Raw genomic sequence first — 16,516 nt, 5'->3', positions numbered from 1 at the left:
TTCCTTCCTTCCTTCCTTCCTTCCTTCCTTCCTTCCTTCCTTCCTCTCATCAGCCTTTCTCTCATCAATCTCTCTCATCACTTTTCCATTCTCTTTGCTCTATTGTCTCTCTTCTGCTTTTCCCTTCTTCTTCCCCTTTTCCTTCACTTTTCTTTAAAAACTCTTGGAGGCAAAGAGAGCTGAACTATCAGATCATTCACATTATTCTTTTCTATAAGTCTATCCCTATTGTTACAGTTATGCATCAATATGTTATTAATGCTAATTTAGTACTAGTGAAAGCTCCTGATTTGACAAGTGTCTTACAGTGAGTATATTCTCTAAGATGTACTGCCTCTTTTAATTTTAAAATGTTTAACAGCTTTGGGACTTTTTCATAGAGAGTAGGCTAAAGGATGAAATGTAAAACTGAGGCTTAAATCACTCATTATCATAAAAAAATCTCAGTATGATTTTCTTGAATAAAAAATGTTAGCTTCACTTACAGAAAACTACACTATGTTTCCTTGAACCAAGAAGCTCAGACATACCAAGTCAACATGTCCAGTGATTAGCAGGATTCAGAGGAAGACATCACCATCACAATAAGTGGGACAGAGAACCTCATTTTCTTAAAGTTCTTAAGGATACTATGATAGAGTGCTTCACCTAAATTTAAATGACTTAAAATAAAGCATCCAGTGCAAAAGAGATGTGTAATCTGCCTATATTCAGTGCAGAGAAGGATATCTCCAAAGAGTGGTGCGTCTCATCTTAAATCTGATTTTCAAGACAACTGTACAGGATACTAATATAGTTCAGATTAGATAAAAACTTTTCGGTGCCCAATGTATTGAACCATTTCTTGGTGCTTCTGCTTTGAAATGAAGGCTCTCTTTTTTAGTGTAGAGGAAATCTAGGGAGAGTAGTCTTTCTACCCTTGAGCTAAACTTTGTGAATACCTGTCCCAACTCTCTTATTTCATGAAAAACAATAGTACTCTATTGGGTGCACTGTTACTGTAAGATATATGAGCACCTTTTGAAAGGAAATGACTGAGCACTTTTTTGAAGGAGTGATCAGGGATCCACAAAGAGTTCTGAAAAAAAGAATGTTAAAAAAGAAGCTAGAGAAAATCAAGTGTTTATCGTACATTCAGCAAGTTAGCTGTTGAGGAATCTATCTGTAGTGGAAGGAAATGATCTACAGTTATCCCAACAAAACATAGAGTCCTCACTGGCGAGTGTGAACTACTAGAGCGTAGCAATATTATGAGAGAAGAAAGATACCTGGGAAAACATTTAGCTGCCAAGTGTAACACTAACTATAGCCTTTGGAATGATGATAATGAATTTCTATTAAAAAATGAAGTTACACTTAAGTATATGCATATGCATAAATGGTTTGCTTGATCTCCTTATTTAAAAACAAAAATAAAAACAAAAAAAACCCAAACAAATAAAAAAACAATCAGAAGCACTGATAGAGAAACCAGTGAAGAAAATATTGAAGAATGGGAATTATTATGTACCTATTCAGGGATTATTGTTTTATGGGAAAGAGGTCATCTCTAACACAATTTATTCCTTTATGTGAGAAGCTATAGTTTGGTTCATATAGTAACTACCCAGGTACAGTGCATTTCTTCCTAGGTATTGTTATAGCCTACTGAATGACACTTGCTTTAAAAAGTAATGGTGGATTAAGAACTGACTGATCTCATGTAGCAGATATCAGCAGAAAGTAATCATTTCTAGATTAATTGTAAATATATCTGGAATATATTGATATCTTGACATTCTCCCAAATTTCCATGAGCTGCATGGCTCATAAGTGTAAAATATTTGATGATAGAATTTGCAGATAGGACAAAGGATTGGTGGAATAATGCATAAGATAGAGGATAAGGAAGTAATTTTGAACAAAATATGTAAGTAACAACGTAGTTGCAGTGCATACTTCATTATTCTTTCTGCCATTGGTGCTGGATTTCATTGCTGCAAACCTTCTGAGGAATTCTCAAAGCACCACAAGGGTTAGCTCAAAGTTTGGCCTGGCAATTGCAGAAGGATCGGGTACAAGCACTCTTGGTGTTAGAATGTTCACCTTTATTGGGGATCTTGTTGAAAGACTTCAAGGGAAGGGAAGGGCTTTTGTCCTCCCTTTTCTCTCTTTGCAGCCTTGGGTACAGTGCCAGGACATGGTGTTAGTTGTGACTGATTGATGTACTTTCAGTCTGGCACACTCTTACTTTGGATGCAAGATCTGCTAAGTTAGATAATAAAGCACTAATCTTTTATATGCTTGTGTGAATTATTTTGTAGCTGGAAAGCAAGCATTACAGTCATTTTCTTTCCCTTGTGGGCTGTTTCTTCTTATACATTAGGAACAGACAGGAAAGGAGCACAAGACACTTGTAAATGAAGGCCAAAGTGAGGCTACAGTTCTTTAAGAGGTAATAAGAGATATTAAGGACAAAGTTACAAGAAAAGATTATTTTATTGTCGTGGGTATTTCCTTTTTTTTTGTATCAAGGCCAGGCATATGGGTTTGCTTTATAATCCTGGTTCAAATATATCAGCTAAAGCCTGGAAGATTTTGCTAGTCCAAACTTATTTCCCTGCTAGAAAGCCATAGACCTGTGGAGGGATTTGTAATGTCATTAAGATTGGAATGATAATTTATATGTCTACAATTGACATTAGTTCCTGATTTCATGAAGAGGTACCCATCTGTGTTTGAGCTTGTTTTATTCCTCTCTTTATATCTCTCAGGAGTCCTTGACATTGTGTGTGAAAGATATTTTAATGATTTTACTCATGCTTTCTGTTTATTTATTCTTTATTTAGGAGAATTTCTTAGAAAAATAATAATAAATAAATAAATCCAGAACATCAATACAGTGTAGGACTTTTGATACTTCTCAGCAAATCTTTTATCAGTACAGCTTGGTTATGAAAGGGAAAAGTAGTTTAACTTGGGCTCTTGCAAATCTTCAATTTTTAAAGTGTTCCTGTCAGAGTAGAGCTCCCCTGTTATGTTGAGAAATTGTACAGACCTCTTAGTAGGAGAAAGAACCAGATGGTTTCACCTGATAATGTGAAGATGTAAACAGGTTTGAATGAAATATTTTGGCTTTCAAAACACCAGGCACCTGGGAGCACTAGAGACTAATAGTTAGAATGTACATGAAGTGCATCAACCCATATTGGTTTGGCAGGACAAGAGGTAATGGCTTTAAGTTGTGCCAGGGGAGGCTCAGGTTGGATATTGGGAAAAATTTATTTTCAGAAAGAGTAGTGAGGTATTGGTAGAGGCTGCCCAGGAAAGTGATGGAGTCACCATCCCTGGAGGTGTTCAAAAAGAGGGTAGATATGGCACTGAGGGACATGACTGAATTGGCACAGTGGTTGATGGCTGGACTTAGTGGCCTTTTCCAACCTTAATGAATCTATAATTCTGTAATTCCTAATATGATACTGCATCTACCTCTCCAAACATAGGACATAGATTTGTTATAACAGGTCCAGACAATGGCCGTGAACATGATCAGAGGGCTGGAGCATTTCTACTATGAAGAAAGGCTGAGGCTACTGGGCTTGTTCAGTTCAGCATGGAGAAGAGAAGACTCTGGATATACCTTACTGTGGCTTTCCAATACATAAAAGAGGCCTACAAGAAAGATGAGGAGACACTCTTCACCAGATTGTATAGTCTGGGTAGGATAAGATGTAACAGTTTTAAATGAGAAGAAAAAGATAGGTTTAGGTTATACGTAAGGAATACATTCTTCACTGAGGGTGGTGAGGAACTGGAACAGGCTGCCTAGAGAACTTGTCAAAGTTTCATCTCTGCAGATGTTCAAGGCCTGGTTAGTTAGGGTCCTGGTCCACCTAATTTAATGGTTGACAGCCCTGCCCACTGGAGGGCAGGATCTTTAAGGTCCTTTCGAACACAAACCATTCTAGAGTCTGTGTGGTGAAAAAAGTGACTCCTCTGCATAATATCTGAGAAGCAGCAGCTCTGGGGGTAGACCAATAAAAATCTGATTGTATGATTCTACTTGGCAAAGATATGTAAGCATGCTTGTAATCATCCCAAAACTCCGATAGGAATTTGGCTGAGGTATTCTAAATGTATTGGCAAACTCCTTGCCTGAGTGAACTATTCAGCACCAGACCCTTAGTTGAGTGAAGGCACTTTGGTACTGCTGTGCGGATACAAAATTGCCCCAGTTCTAAATGCTCTGATTGACATATACTAGCAGGACTAACTGCTCTCTGGCCTCACTTTCTGCTGCAGCAGAGGAGTGGGTGGTTGTATTCAACTGCTTCTGATTTCTGCATTGGCTTTTGGGGCTTTTGGCAATGGCTTTTACAGTCTCCCTTCCTTTGAGCTTAGAGTACCTCAGCTGCAACTGATAATCTGGTCTCTAAAAATTCGTCAGTGCAATGGAACAGGAAAAATATCTTATTTCATTGCTAGGCCTAACCAAACATTGTGGAATATCATATTTTTTTTTGTTGAGAGTCTGGAGGTGGAAGGAGAAATACGGACTGCTGGCAGCATCCTCAGAAAAGTCATTCTTACAGTACAATTTCAGATGTAGCTTCAAACACAGATCAAAGTGGTCCTGCTGTAGAAAGTCTTCAGAGAGCCCCTAAGTTAGGGGTTCATTTCTATTATCTCATTAAACTGATTCCTTAAGCTGTCTGACCTCACTGATTACAATTGTGCAATTATCTACTGATTTGGTAAAGCAAAGCATAAATAAATGCTACTTCAGTGGTATGGCAGGAAAGCAGTGAATAGGTAGGCAGATCTCTTTAGAAAAGCATATGGTTTTGACACTGATTGGAAGTATGAGAAATGACTTCTTATTTTCAAAATCTTCTTTGAAACCCTTTTCTTGGGCTAAATATTCTTCAAAGTTTTTCTCATACTTGATGTTTGAACAAACTCAAGGAACACAGACACGTAAACAGTCATGGCCCTAGAAGAGGACAGGGGAACCAAGCACAGTTCAGTAAGGTATTACAGACTGGGCTTCACTTTGTCTCTGATTCTAGTTAGCTATGGGACCATTGTGTGACTGAAGCCATGGAATCTGTGCTCCTGATTCCATTTCTCATCTTGCCTCTGTTTTGTCTAGTTAGGGCTGGGATTATTTCAACTAGTAGCTGTCCTCTCTGATAAGTTTGAGCAGCTCTGCAGTGAGAGCTGGGCACTGAGAAATTAACTTTCACCAAATCTGACAGTAGAATTGTATTTTAGACTTTTGCAGTGACTTCCATTAAGATTTACGGAACATTGAAAGAGAGAACCCAGTGTAATGTCCTAGCTTAGAGGAAGATTCTGGTCATTTGTTATGTTTGGCTTCTTGTCTGTCCAGTCAATAAAAAAGTAGCTTAAAACCAGACGTAGCATGTTGGGTCTCTTCCTCAGTTTGTGGTTATTGGATAGAATAAGGGAAAGGAATTTAGGGCTTGTAGAGACAGGAAACAGAATTATTGTTGTGGGACCATGTGGAAGTATTGGACAAAACTCAGTAAATCAAATTTTGTTAGCTCTGTAACTTATAAACTATTTCATTAACCTGTGATAATTTTGTACTGGTTCTCTTGTTTTTCAGATGTTCTGTGTCCAAATGTCCACGTGGAAGGAGATCGATTCAAGCACACTAATGGGGAGACAGATGAGATTCCAGGTAAAGAGACATACTTTTCTACTGTACAGCTCAGAGCTGAAATAGTGTAATTGTATGTTTCATGTGTGATATTCTTATATGTTATCTCTTTTAGCTGGCATTTTCTTAATCCAGAACATTTTCAGTGATGGAGAAGTAGGACTGTAAGGCAGGAAAATAGTTGACAATGAAGAGTTGACCATCTGTTGACCATGAACAGAAAAATAATCACAAGCTTTTTTCTTTCATATGACAGCAAATTAAAAATCTAGTGGAACTTAGAGTAGAGGATAGAAGAAAGCAATAAGCCTTTGAGATGTCTCTTTTTGTTTGGGTGGGTTTTTTTGACCACTCAAGTTTTTGTGAGATTTAATGTCCATTTATTTGATCTCTGCTGTAGGATGTCAAACTCCAATGGCAATTATTACTGAAGTACAGCTTATATATATGTGTGTGAGTGTACAAGAAAACACAAAAAGATATAGAAAAGAGAAATCCCCAAAAGAACGAGTTCATCTGAAATACTAGTGAGAAAGCCAAAGGAAAGCAGGTTTGTTGGGATCTCTGCTTTCCCTTGAGTTCTGATACATTCTTTCAGGCAGCTAAAGGAATTAACATGTCAGATGTATGCAAAGGCTGTGCCTCTTTTCTAACCCCCATATACAGTTTGAGCTGTCGGCAGAGAAAATCTTTCCATCAGGGATGTGCTTTGAATATCTCTGCCTGACCCAAAAATTGCAGTGAGAAGCAGGAGGCTCTTCTGCAACTTGATTATGAATAGAAATGGTAAAGGTCTGACAGCTCTGCTACACTTCATGGGGTTTTTTTCACTGGGGGGGATTTGCACTGCCTGCACAAAATATCAGTTCAACTCTGTATGGAAGCTTATTTTGGCTGCAGTCTGGCTTTACTTGTGCCTGTGATAATGCTGAGTGGTAACACTTTTTCTGGTTGCTAGATCCAAAATTACAGACCCCAGATACACAGCTGTCCACCTCTGGGTATTGTATCAACCTGTTCTGATAGTCCTCCAGTCACATGGCTGTGTAAACAGTAGAGCTACTCAACAGTTAGTCCTACTGATTCTGATTGAATCTGTCATGGAAGTTGCTGCTCAAAAAGAGCAGAACTGTATCCCTCTCACATGACCATCTCTACATGATGATTTCCACAAAGCTGATGTTGCAAATGGTTGTCAGCATCTACTCTGTCTTAATCAGAGTAGAATTTTAATTCATGTGCTAATTGATACACTGTATCCTTTTATTTGTTTTCAAAAACATATCTTCCATTGAGAAATGAATAGAACAAACATTCCACTTCAGATCTGATGCATGATTTTTTTACTACAGTATATACATATATGCATGTATATCTGCATATGTAAGTATGCTCTTATGTAAAGTTTCTGACTTACTTTTCCTTTAATTTTTGAATCTCACTTCCATCCTAGACTGCACATCAATGTTCAGTATTTGAACTTTAAAGATGTCTTTTCAGCATAAAGGCTCATCATATAATGACAATAATAACATGGCTACTATATTTGACTAAAAACATCTCTGTCCACTCTCCATCAAAACAAGAGGTTTTGTGTAAGGCTCCTGATTGCTCTTACATGGTGCAACAGTGATTTCATTTTGTTCTTGCACTTTATGTTTAGGGAAAGTTTGCCTTTTACCTGGACAATACTGAACTGAAGTTCTGGGTCTGCTTAGGGTCATTGTGTTGCTGGAGATGGATCGGCACAGGACCAAAATGCTTTCTCACTATTTATATATTCCTTACTTTCACTGTAACTGTTTTGGAAGACTGTAGGCTCTTGGGTCCAATTCCAACAGAATATCATTGCATTCTCTAGAGTTAATTGGAAAAATTCCATTGGTTTAAGGTGCAGTATATACTTTTCCAAAGGAATGTATTGTGCTGCTAGTTGTTGCTGAAGGGCTTTTGTATGCTGAATTTCAGTTTTGGGGAACAGCCTCACACCTGTGAGAACATTTTGCGAGAGCATTGTGAGAGTTCTATGGATTTACTGCTGACAGCACAGAGTGGAAGGCAGTTCCTCTGTTAACCCATTCTCATACATTCAAAGCTTTTCAGTTAATGCCTCTGTTTTGCACTCCATTTGGATAGCTAAAATTGAACCTTGTCCAACAGACTCCTAGCACTGCACTTCACAGCTGCATGCTGTCCAAGCTTGCTTCTAAGTTGACACAGAGTGGAGCCCAGTAAGATGGAAGTTGCAATAAATCTCTTTTTGAGGGCAGGGAAAACTGCGTTAAAAGACTTCTTGCAGCACACACCTTTCACTCTTCTCAGACAGGGAAGTGATCACAGAACTAAGAGGAAGAAAAGACTTCCTGGGGATTTTCTTTTATTGTCTTTTTATTGAAAATAATGCAGCAGCTGATGTCACAGACAGTTGTTTCACACAGAACATCACCAGTGCCAGCCCCTTCTTGTATACCATACCGACATATAAGTTGCAGCACGACCAACAACTTGATGTGTGTCTGCAGTTAAGTGAATGTGAATTGAGTCATTGTAGCTTAGCAAACGTAAGAATAAGGGCTCAATCATAACATGGGCTATAGAAGGACAAATTTTGCGATATGAAGGGAGTCAGGTGCGTGACTGAGCAGTGGCAGATGCATGAGATTTTGTTAATGCTGAGGGTGAGTGCAGGGATACAGCTTGAAAAGTACATCCACAATCAGAAGACTAATTGTTTCTAAAAGCATTCTATGAGCTGGAAGAGAACCAAACACTAAACTGGTATTTTCTCTTCAAAATATGGATGATTTTTTCTGTAGATTAACAGAAATAAGTTGATTTAATCTATCTGGATTCCAGCGAGCATTTATCAATTTGTAGTTTATTGAAAATCATTGCTGAAATTAAAAATGGTAGAGATAAATAAACATTGTAAAGTGAGTAAGAAGCTGGCTAGCAGGGAGATAATAATGTTGGAGTTCTAGGAAAGAGAGTAACAAGCCAAAAGTCATATTTTCTCTGTGAATATGTGACAAGGGGGAATGATTTTAAATTGAGACAGGGGAGATTTAGGTTAGATATTAGGAAGAAGTTTTTCACACAGAGGGTGGTGATGCACTGGAACAGGTTGCACAAGGAGGCTGTGGATGCCCCATCCCTGGAGGCATTCAAGGCCAGGCTGGATGTGTCTCTGGGCAGTCTGGTCTGGTGGTTGGCGACTCTGCACATAGCAGAGGAGTTGAAACTAGATGGTCATTGTGGTCCTTTTTAACCCAGGCCATTCTATGATTCTATGATTCTAATATCCAATAAATTAGGATCAGGCTGTCATGCAGGAATAGAATCATAGAATCACTAAGTTTGGAAAAGACCGCTAAGATCATCTGGTACAACCATCGACCCATCACCACTGTGCCCACTAAACCATACTCCTCAGTACAACATCTAAACATTTCTTGAACACCTCCAGGGACAGTGGCTCCACCAGCTGCCTGGGCAGTCTGTTTCAATGCATTACCATAGACTCTGAGAAGAAATTTTTCCTAATATCCAATCTGAACTTCCTCTGGAACAACTTGAGGCCGTTATCTCTCATCCTATCACTGTTATCTGGGAGAAGAGGCTGACTCCCACCTTGCCACAACCTCCTTTCAGGTAGTTGCAGAGAGCAATGTCTCCCTCAAGCCTCCTTTTCTCCAGAATGAAAAATCCCAGTTCCCTCAGCCACTCCCCATAACACTTGTGCTTCAGACTCTTCACAGCTTCGTTGCCTGTCTCTGGATTCTCTGCTTGGCCTTGATATCATTCTTGTAGTAAGGGGCCCAAAACTGAACACAGTGCTCAAGATGTGGCCTCACCAGGGCTGAGTACAGAGGGATGATCTGGAAAGAACTGGTTTGCCTCAAAAGCTTGGGAATTTTTCCATTTGATTTGGGACTATTTGTTGAAATTACCTGTTAGGGGAATTAAAGATCAGGAACAGGAATTTGTGCTATAAATCCATTTTCTCAAAACTGGTGGTGTCTTAGTTTGTAGACTCTTGTAAGCCACAGTGTTATACAGCTAAAGAAAAAGGCAAAGGTCATTACTGGATAAGGTAAAGCAGGATAAGGTAGAGTAGGTCTTACAGAGATAGGGAGGAAATTATGCGAATGGACAGGGCTTTGGCTGCAGCTTATCTAGAAAAGTGTGATCACATTTCCTTTGCTCAGGAAATACGGATTTGGTCTTGAGGAGCTAATACTGTGTTCAGAAGCCAGACAGACTATTTTCAGTAGATTACAAAACTGAGTTTGGTTACTCTTACCGTGTGCAGGTGGAAGAGGGAGATATGATTGCTTTCCACAAATAGATCAGGGAAGTAGCTGGACGGAGATTAGGGGAATCACTCAAGCTAAAGGACAAAGTGTATCATTAAAAAATGGATATCAGCAATTTAAGAAACACATTCAGGTAAGACATTAGAGGAAGGTTTAAAACTGTCAGAGATATAAAGGCCTGGTACAAGCAGCAAAATAGTAGTAAAGGAGACAAATAAAGAGCAGTGAACAGGGCTACTTCTCATAGCAGAGGGCTAAACTCTGTGACCCTCTGGTATCACAGCATTTAAACGAGAAGACACATCTATAGCATCCATTGAGAACTGACACAATGAAATAGGATTGCATGAGGCGGGAATATATAGGCAGCTTTACTGTACTACTGATGCAAATTTTGGCAGTAAAGTGAAGAAGCATCTGCTGAACAGTTCACAAGATGTAAATTCTGAAAATAAATGTGAAATTAGAAATAACACTAGGAATTTTGAAAGAGAAAGAGAAATCTGGTTAGGATAACAAGATAAACACTTCTTCTCTTCCAGAAATTCTGATATATTAAAGCAATGCTTTAAAATGAAGTTCTTACAGCATCCTAGTGGGTACCATTCATAGTTGTTGCTTTTTTTTTAATCAAGAAGGGAAATGTAAACGAAAGAGGGTTTGTCTCATCTGCCCTGAAATATGCAAAATAAAACTGCAGTTGTTAGACTTAATCCCTCCTATATTACTATATTGTTTTTTTGTTTCCGCCAGCCTTTAGCGAGGGATCGTAGCCTACTACTAATCATGACGAGGCAGGAAAACACATTATCATTTTGTACCCTAAAGATGTATCCCTTGTGTATTTTTATGAACAATTATATTGCATTGAAACAACAAATAAAATACCAAGCTATTGCAAATGAATTATAGTTCATGGGGTTTTAAAACTTCACATTTGAACTATTTGAATTATTTTAGACCTGCAGAATGTGAGGTTTGATTGCAGTAATCTAGATGATCTCAATAATTACAAAGGAGCTGAGCTCTGCTCTTCAACATATTCTACCAGATAGACAGCACTCCTCAGCAGATACTGGCTGGAAGAAAAGAATGACTTGCGATAATTCACATGAAATGCTGAGAAAGATTAACTCTGGGGAGAGATACTTCCAACTGCTACATGACATTATGCATCACATACAAGCCACACTGGATGGTGTTACTGGGCCAAGGAGGAAACATCAAAGCCCTGACTCTTAAATCCTGGGTCAAAAAGGCACATACACAAGAGTGTATGATGAACAGCAGAAATTGCATTATAGGTTGTACCACACATTGATCTCAGCTGCCTGACTCTCATCCCCATCTCTGAAACTGTTGTGCACAAACAAGCAAAATGCCAAAGTTATGTACGATCTCTGTGTTTTGATATAGCTTTATAAAGGACATTTGGGCATTTTACTATGGAGACACTGGTTGTAAAACTAGTAGCTTGCAATTATAGACTGCAATGGCTTTGTTTAACTGTCAGCATGTCTCCAGTATCCTGTGGTTTGCCAGACAGAGTTTGCATTCCAGAGATGCCAGTGAGTCACCAGCTAATTATAATATTCATAGGGCTATTTATGTTTGCCCACTAAGCCATGTGGTAGCAGGAGGAAAGTAGAGTGTCCAGGCAGTTGAACATACAGAAGGAACACATTAACCAATGTTCCTCAGGGGACAGAAGTGCTCTTATTGTGACAATGTGACGGCCATTTCACTCTCCCTTAGTATTTGGCACTCTGTATTGTCCATCTCATAGTCTCCTTGGGAATCCCTCTGAGAGGTAAGTGGTGAATCCATGAATAGCTGCAGGGCTCTGTAGTGGATCACTGACTTCAGACAGTAGATGAACAGACATAGTATTCAGCAAAGGCTGCATATGTGCAGTGAACTTGAAGCTGGCTGTTCATATAGGCACTAGTAATGCTTATCTACATCCACAATGATACAATCAAATATATAGGACAGGATTGTAGCTGTGACTTGGATGAGAGATGGGGAAGAGAGATGGAGCTTTTCTCTGCCACACTGCAGCTAGGTTGAATATTAAGAAAAATTTCTTATTAGAAAGTGTGGTAAGGCATTGAAACAGGGTAAATGTGGCACTGAGTGACATGGTTTGGTGAGCATAGTGGTGTTGTGTCAATGGTTGGATGATATCATGGGTGTCCAGCCTTTTTGCTTGCCTGGGCCTCAGTACAAGAAAGGACATTGAGGTGCTGGAGGGCAACAAGTCTCCAAGGGCTTGGAGAATATGCCCTACGAGGAGAGACTGAAGGAATTGGGGCTGTTTAGTCTGGGGAAAAGGAGGCTGAGGAGAGACTTTATTGCTCTCTGCCAGTATCTGAAAGGTGCTTACAGTGAGAGTGGGGTTGGTCTCTTCTCACTGGTGACAGGTGACAAGATGAGGGGAAATGGCCTCAAGTTGCACCAGGGTAAGTTTAGGTTGGTATCAGGAAACACTTCTTTACAGATAGGGTGTTAAGCACTGGAATAGGCTCCCCAGGGAGGTGGTTGAGTCACCATCCCTGGATGTGTTTAAAAACCATTCAGATGTGGTGTTCAGGGAATGATTTAGCAGAGGGTTGTTAGTTAAGGTAGTTTAAGTCACGGTTGGACTCAATGATCTTTAAGGTCTTTTCCAATCTAAGTGATTTTATGATTCTATGATTCTAAGTGAAGCCAGACTGTCTTGGGCCGCATATATGTAGGCCTCTCCAAAAGTAATGCCTCTTATTTATTTCCATGGAAATTACAGCAGATATAATGAACACAGTAACTCCATTTGATAAAACAGACTCAGCTACAGAACACTATCTTTCAACATAGGCACCACAATTAGCTATGCATTTTTGCCAGTGATGAAAAATGTGTACCAACAGAAGTGAACCACCGTAGCTGCTACCTCTGCTGAGGTATACCACCCACTGCCTCACTGTGCTCACATCCACTGATTGGTCTCTAGAAACATTAATAAGCATTGATGAATGTCAGTGGGAGCTGCTTTTTCCGCATGGAGGAATTCAGTCACATAGCTTTGCTTCACACACATTTCCATGTCAAACACCATTTTGTCAGACCATCCCTCTGCTGCCATCTGTCACACAATAGCAAAATGTAATGGAATATTGGTGGGAAGGTTCAATCTCTACTGCCATATCATCAACATCTGCCTCTGGTGTTGTGGGCAAACATGATAAAATAGGAGGCATTACTTTGGGAGCATCCCTCATGAGATAGAGATTCTATGATTCTATGATTCACTTTGCTGTCACATTCACCGCTCACAAGGCAATGATAACAGAAAGAGGATCGATAGTGTGTCGTCTTTCCTCCTTCCCCTATACTCTTCCTAGGAAGTCACCCATATACAATTAGGAGAAGAGTGTTCAGAACTTCCTTAAGTGCTAATGATCTCCATTCTCTAGGGATCTGGAAAGTGATTTGAAATCTGTTTCCTGAAAAAAGTACATCTGGCTATAACTGCTGTGTCTCCATGAGAAGTAAGTAGGGAAAATAAGAGCTGACCAGTACCTTATGTCCAAGAGTCAGTTATCTGTGAGCTGGAGAAACTTGGTGGACTTTGCTGTGGGCTGGATTCATTCTCTGAGCTGGTAGCTGGAGTACAAATGGAGGTAATTCTAGGAAGTCCCTTTCAGTATGGCTTTCCAGGAGTCTCTGGACTGTGCAAGGACCAATCTCAACATTATAATTGGGAAATCACACTGAGGACTGAGTATCACAGCACCTTGATCACAGCACCTAAAATTAATGGGAGTACTTTAATTCCATGAATAACCTGTTGGTGGGGTTTTCCTTTAGCTCAGATAGAAGAACTGCAAGGAGAATTTAGCAAGTTATGTTCTAGTACAGTGTTTTTGCTTTGGTACCTTTTCTCACCCTGAAAAAAATCCTAGCCTTTTGTTCAAGGAAATAGTAGGAATTGCATGAGAAACAGCATAATTTATCTGGTTACGCCAGTCTGCCATTCTCATAAATATTTATCTATTGTCTCGTAGAGTTGTAGAGTTGTAGAATCCTCTTGAGACCGCTGTGCTGTCAGCAAAACCTTTACTCAAAGAAGTGTGGAACCCACCACTCCTCAAGGGGTGATGGTAGTCTATTTTATGGCTTTCCAGAGGGAAACATGGCAACTTAGCTCCCAAGAAACTCAAAAGAGGGCTTCAAAATAGAGGAACTAACTAAAATCAGAACCTAATACAAATAGTCTCGGTAGGTTCAGCTGGTGCAAGCCTATCAGGCATACAAGGACATCAAAGGAGTAATGAACCCGTTTAATCTTGTAAATCATTGGAGCAAGAAAGGAGCTCAAAGAGACCCTGTGGCAGTAAGCCAGATGTCCATCAATGGGAAAATGGGGAATGACTTCAACACAGAAAAGCCTGCAGTAACGAGGCAAAGAGTTCGGTGTCAAAACCAGCTTTCAGTGTCATTCAATATGCCACTTGCAACTGTCTGAAAACTGAGGCAAACTGATTAGGAGGAAAGAGTGAACTGATGTAAATAAACACAACAGTGCATCAGATAAAGTGGCACGATATTAACATGAGATCTGGTGTAGAAATGTGCTGTTCTAGAGCTGCTGCTGTAGATGTGTATTTATTTCCTGTTTTTACAACGGGCTGCAGGTTGGATTACAGCATCCCTTTTCTCTTGCTGTGTGTGTCTGTGATTGTTTATTCACATACTTGCCTATTGGCTTTGACCTCTTTCTCTCTCTCTCGTATGTTCTCTTTGGTCTCATTTTCTTATTCATTTTTAATTCATCTTATCTTTCCTGAAGTGTTATCTTTCTTTTCCTGTGTAAAAGTATGAAGTGATTATTTCTATAGGCTGATGTTTGCGGTACAGAGTAGCTCTGTAGTTCAACCTGCTGACCTCCAGCTCACCTGCCTCACTGTCTCCCCATGCTTGCTACATTTTGAAGTATAACTATGTGATATCCCTCATGCAGTAATCCTGCTTCTGCTAATCCAAACATGATCTGATGCTCAAGCTGAGGTTAATTTCATTTTGGCACCTGCATGAGACTGTTGTGGCTTGCAGCTGCTTTGCTGGGGCCAAGAAAACAAATCAGGATCACTAAACTAACAGCCTGAATGGTGGCAACATGTATCGTGGTACATCTGCTTTATTATGGTTATAAAACAGAGACCATCTAGAATGTCCTCTTGGCCACTGTATGGAGTAAACATGTAGAAGATACAAAGATTACTGGAAGATAGTTTCTTCATGTTGTAAGAGCTGTTCCTTGATCTTCAGCAGAGACTTGTTATTAGCTTACACTCTTACCTGCTCTCCTCAGTGAAACCATAAAGTCCAGTGGATCTTGTGGGAGGAGAGTCAGGCCATCACGAAGTGCTGCTTGAATTTCAACTGTACCATCTGTGGAAACAAAGAGCAAATGGTTAATATCAAGAACTTCTTTAGAACACTCCTGAGGCCCTTTAATCTATAGGCTTTGGAGAATGTTATAATTCCAAAATTCCCCTACAATCTGCTAGTAATTTATAGTAAATTAATTTTTAATGACTTATGCAACACATTTTCTCACCACACTACATGATGTAGGCCTTATGGAAAGCAAGTAAATCTCTTCGGTTTGTTCCTCCAAAGATGCAGACCTTGATATTTTGGGAATAAGTCAGATAACAGCTGCTGTATCTTGATGCTGAATTAAACTCTTGAGTGTTGGATATGAGATATGAGATATGAAATATCTGTGCAGAATGTAAGGTTCTGCTTTCTCTGTCTTTGCTGGAAAGGTGAACTATGTGGTAATAAAACAGTGCAAAAATAATTCCTAACCATTGAAAATCTTTGGAGAGAGAGAGCCAGAAAGACCGTCCAGGAGAAGACTTGCTCTCCACCCCCTTTTCACAATCATTTATAATGAGGAAGGTCATAACATCCTCTTCAGTCTATAATACCACAAGAAAGCAATTGAGTCCTGTTTGCCCTCACAGGGATGCTGGGACAATGTGAAGATCTAGCATCTGGTTGCTCTGATGTTGGCCCTTGTAGTGCCAATCAACAGAAATAACTGGTCATTGAAGAAGAGGAAAAGGTCTTTCTGGCTACATCCTTGCCAGCATGTCATAAAGACCAGCACCTTGAAGGGTGCCGATGTAAACCTTGTGAACTTCAACAGGGCCAAGCACAAGGTTGGATAGGGCTATGGGCAACTTTGTCTATTGTACATTGTTCCTGCCCATGGCAAGGAGGTTGGAACTAGATGATCTTTGAGGTTTGTTCTAACTCAAAGCATTCTGTGATTCTGTGGTAACATCAGTGCACAACATCACCTCTCGTAACGTGATTAGGGCAGTGATATACTGCCCTAATGGATATGGGTAATTTCACCATAGTAGAAGAGCCTTGGAGACAGAGAATTTTGTCATCTCCTAAAAATATCCCTAATTACCTGAGATTTTTTTAGCTCTTGCCAGGATTTACTTTCCTGTGAAGGGAAGAATGTCAGAACAGA

The 16,516-nt window shown here is 39.6% G+C and overlaps 1 protein-coding gene across 1 annotated transcript in view; it reads left to right on the top strand.

The window, feature by feature from the left end:
• COL22A1 (collagen type XXII alpha 1 chain) overlaps positions 1–5,833 on the top strand; it is a 136,868-nt gene extending 131,035 nt beyond the window's left edge. Inside the window, exons 51-53 of the mRNA XM_010709391.1 lie at positions 2,366–2,411; positions 5,612–5,686; positions 5,781–5,833. Coding sequence (XP_010707693.1) covers positions 2,366–2,411; positions 5,612–5,686; positions 5,781–5,833 — 174 coding nt within the window. The remainder of the gene's footprint in view (positions 1–2,365; positions 2,412–5,611; positions 5,687–5,780) is intronic.
• Positions 5,834–16,516: the final 10,683 nt, after the last annotated feature.

Source organism: Meleagris gallopavo, chromosome 3 (genome assembly GCF_000146605.3).
Source record: "Meleagris gallopavo isolate NT-WF06-2002-E0010 breed Aviagen turkey brand Nicholas breeding stock chromosome 3, Turkey_5.1, whole genome shotgun sequence".
Classification (NCBI taxonomy): Eukaryota; Metazoa; Chordata; class Aves; order Galliformes; family Phasianidae; genus Meleagris; species Meleagris gallopavo.
Note: the sequence above shows the minus strand (reverse complement) of the source record. Positions and strands in the feature narration are given on the sequence as shown.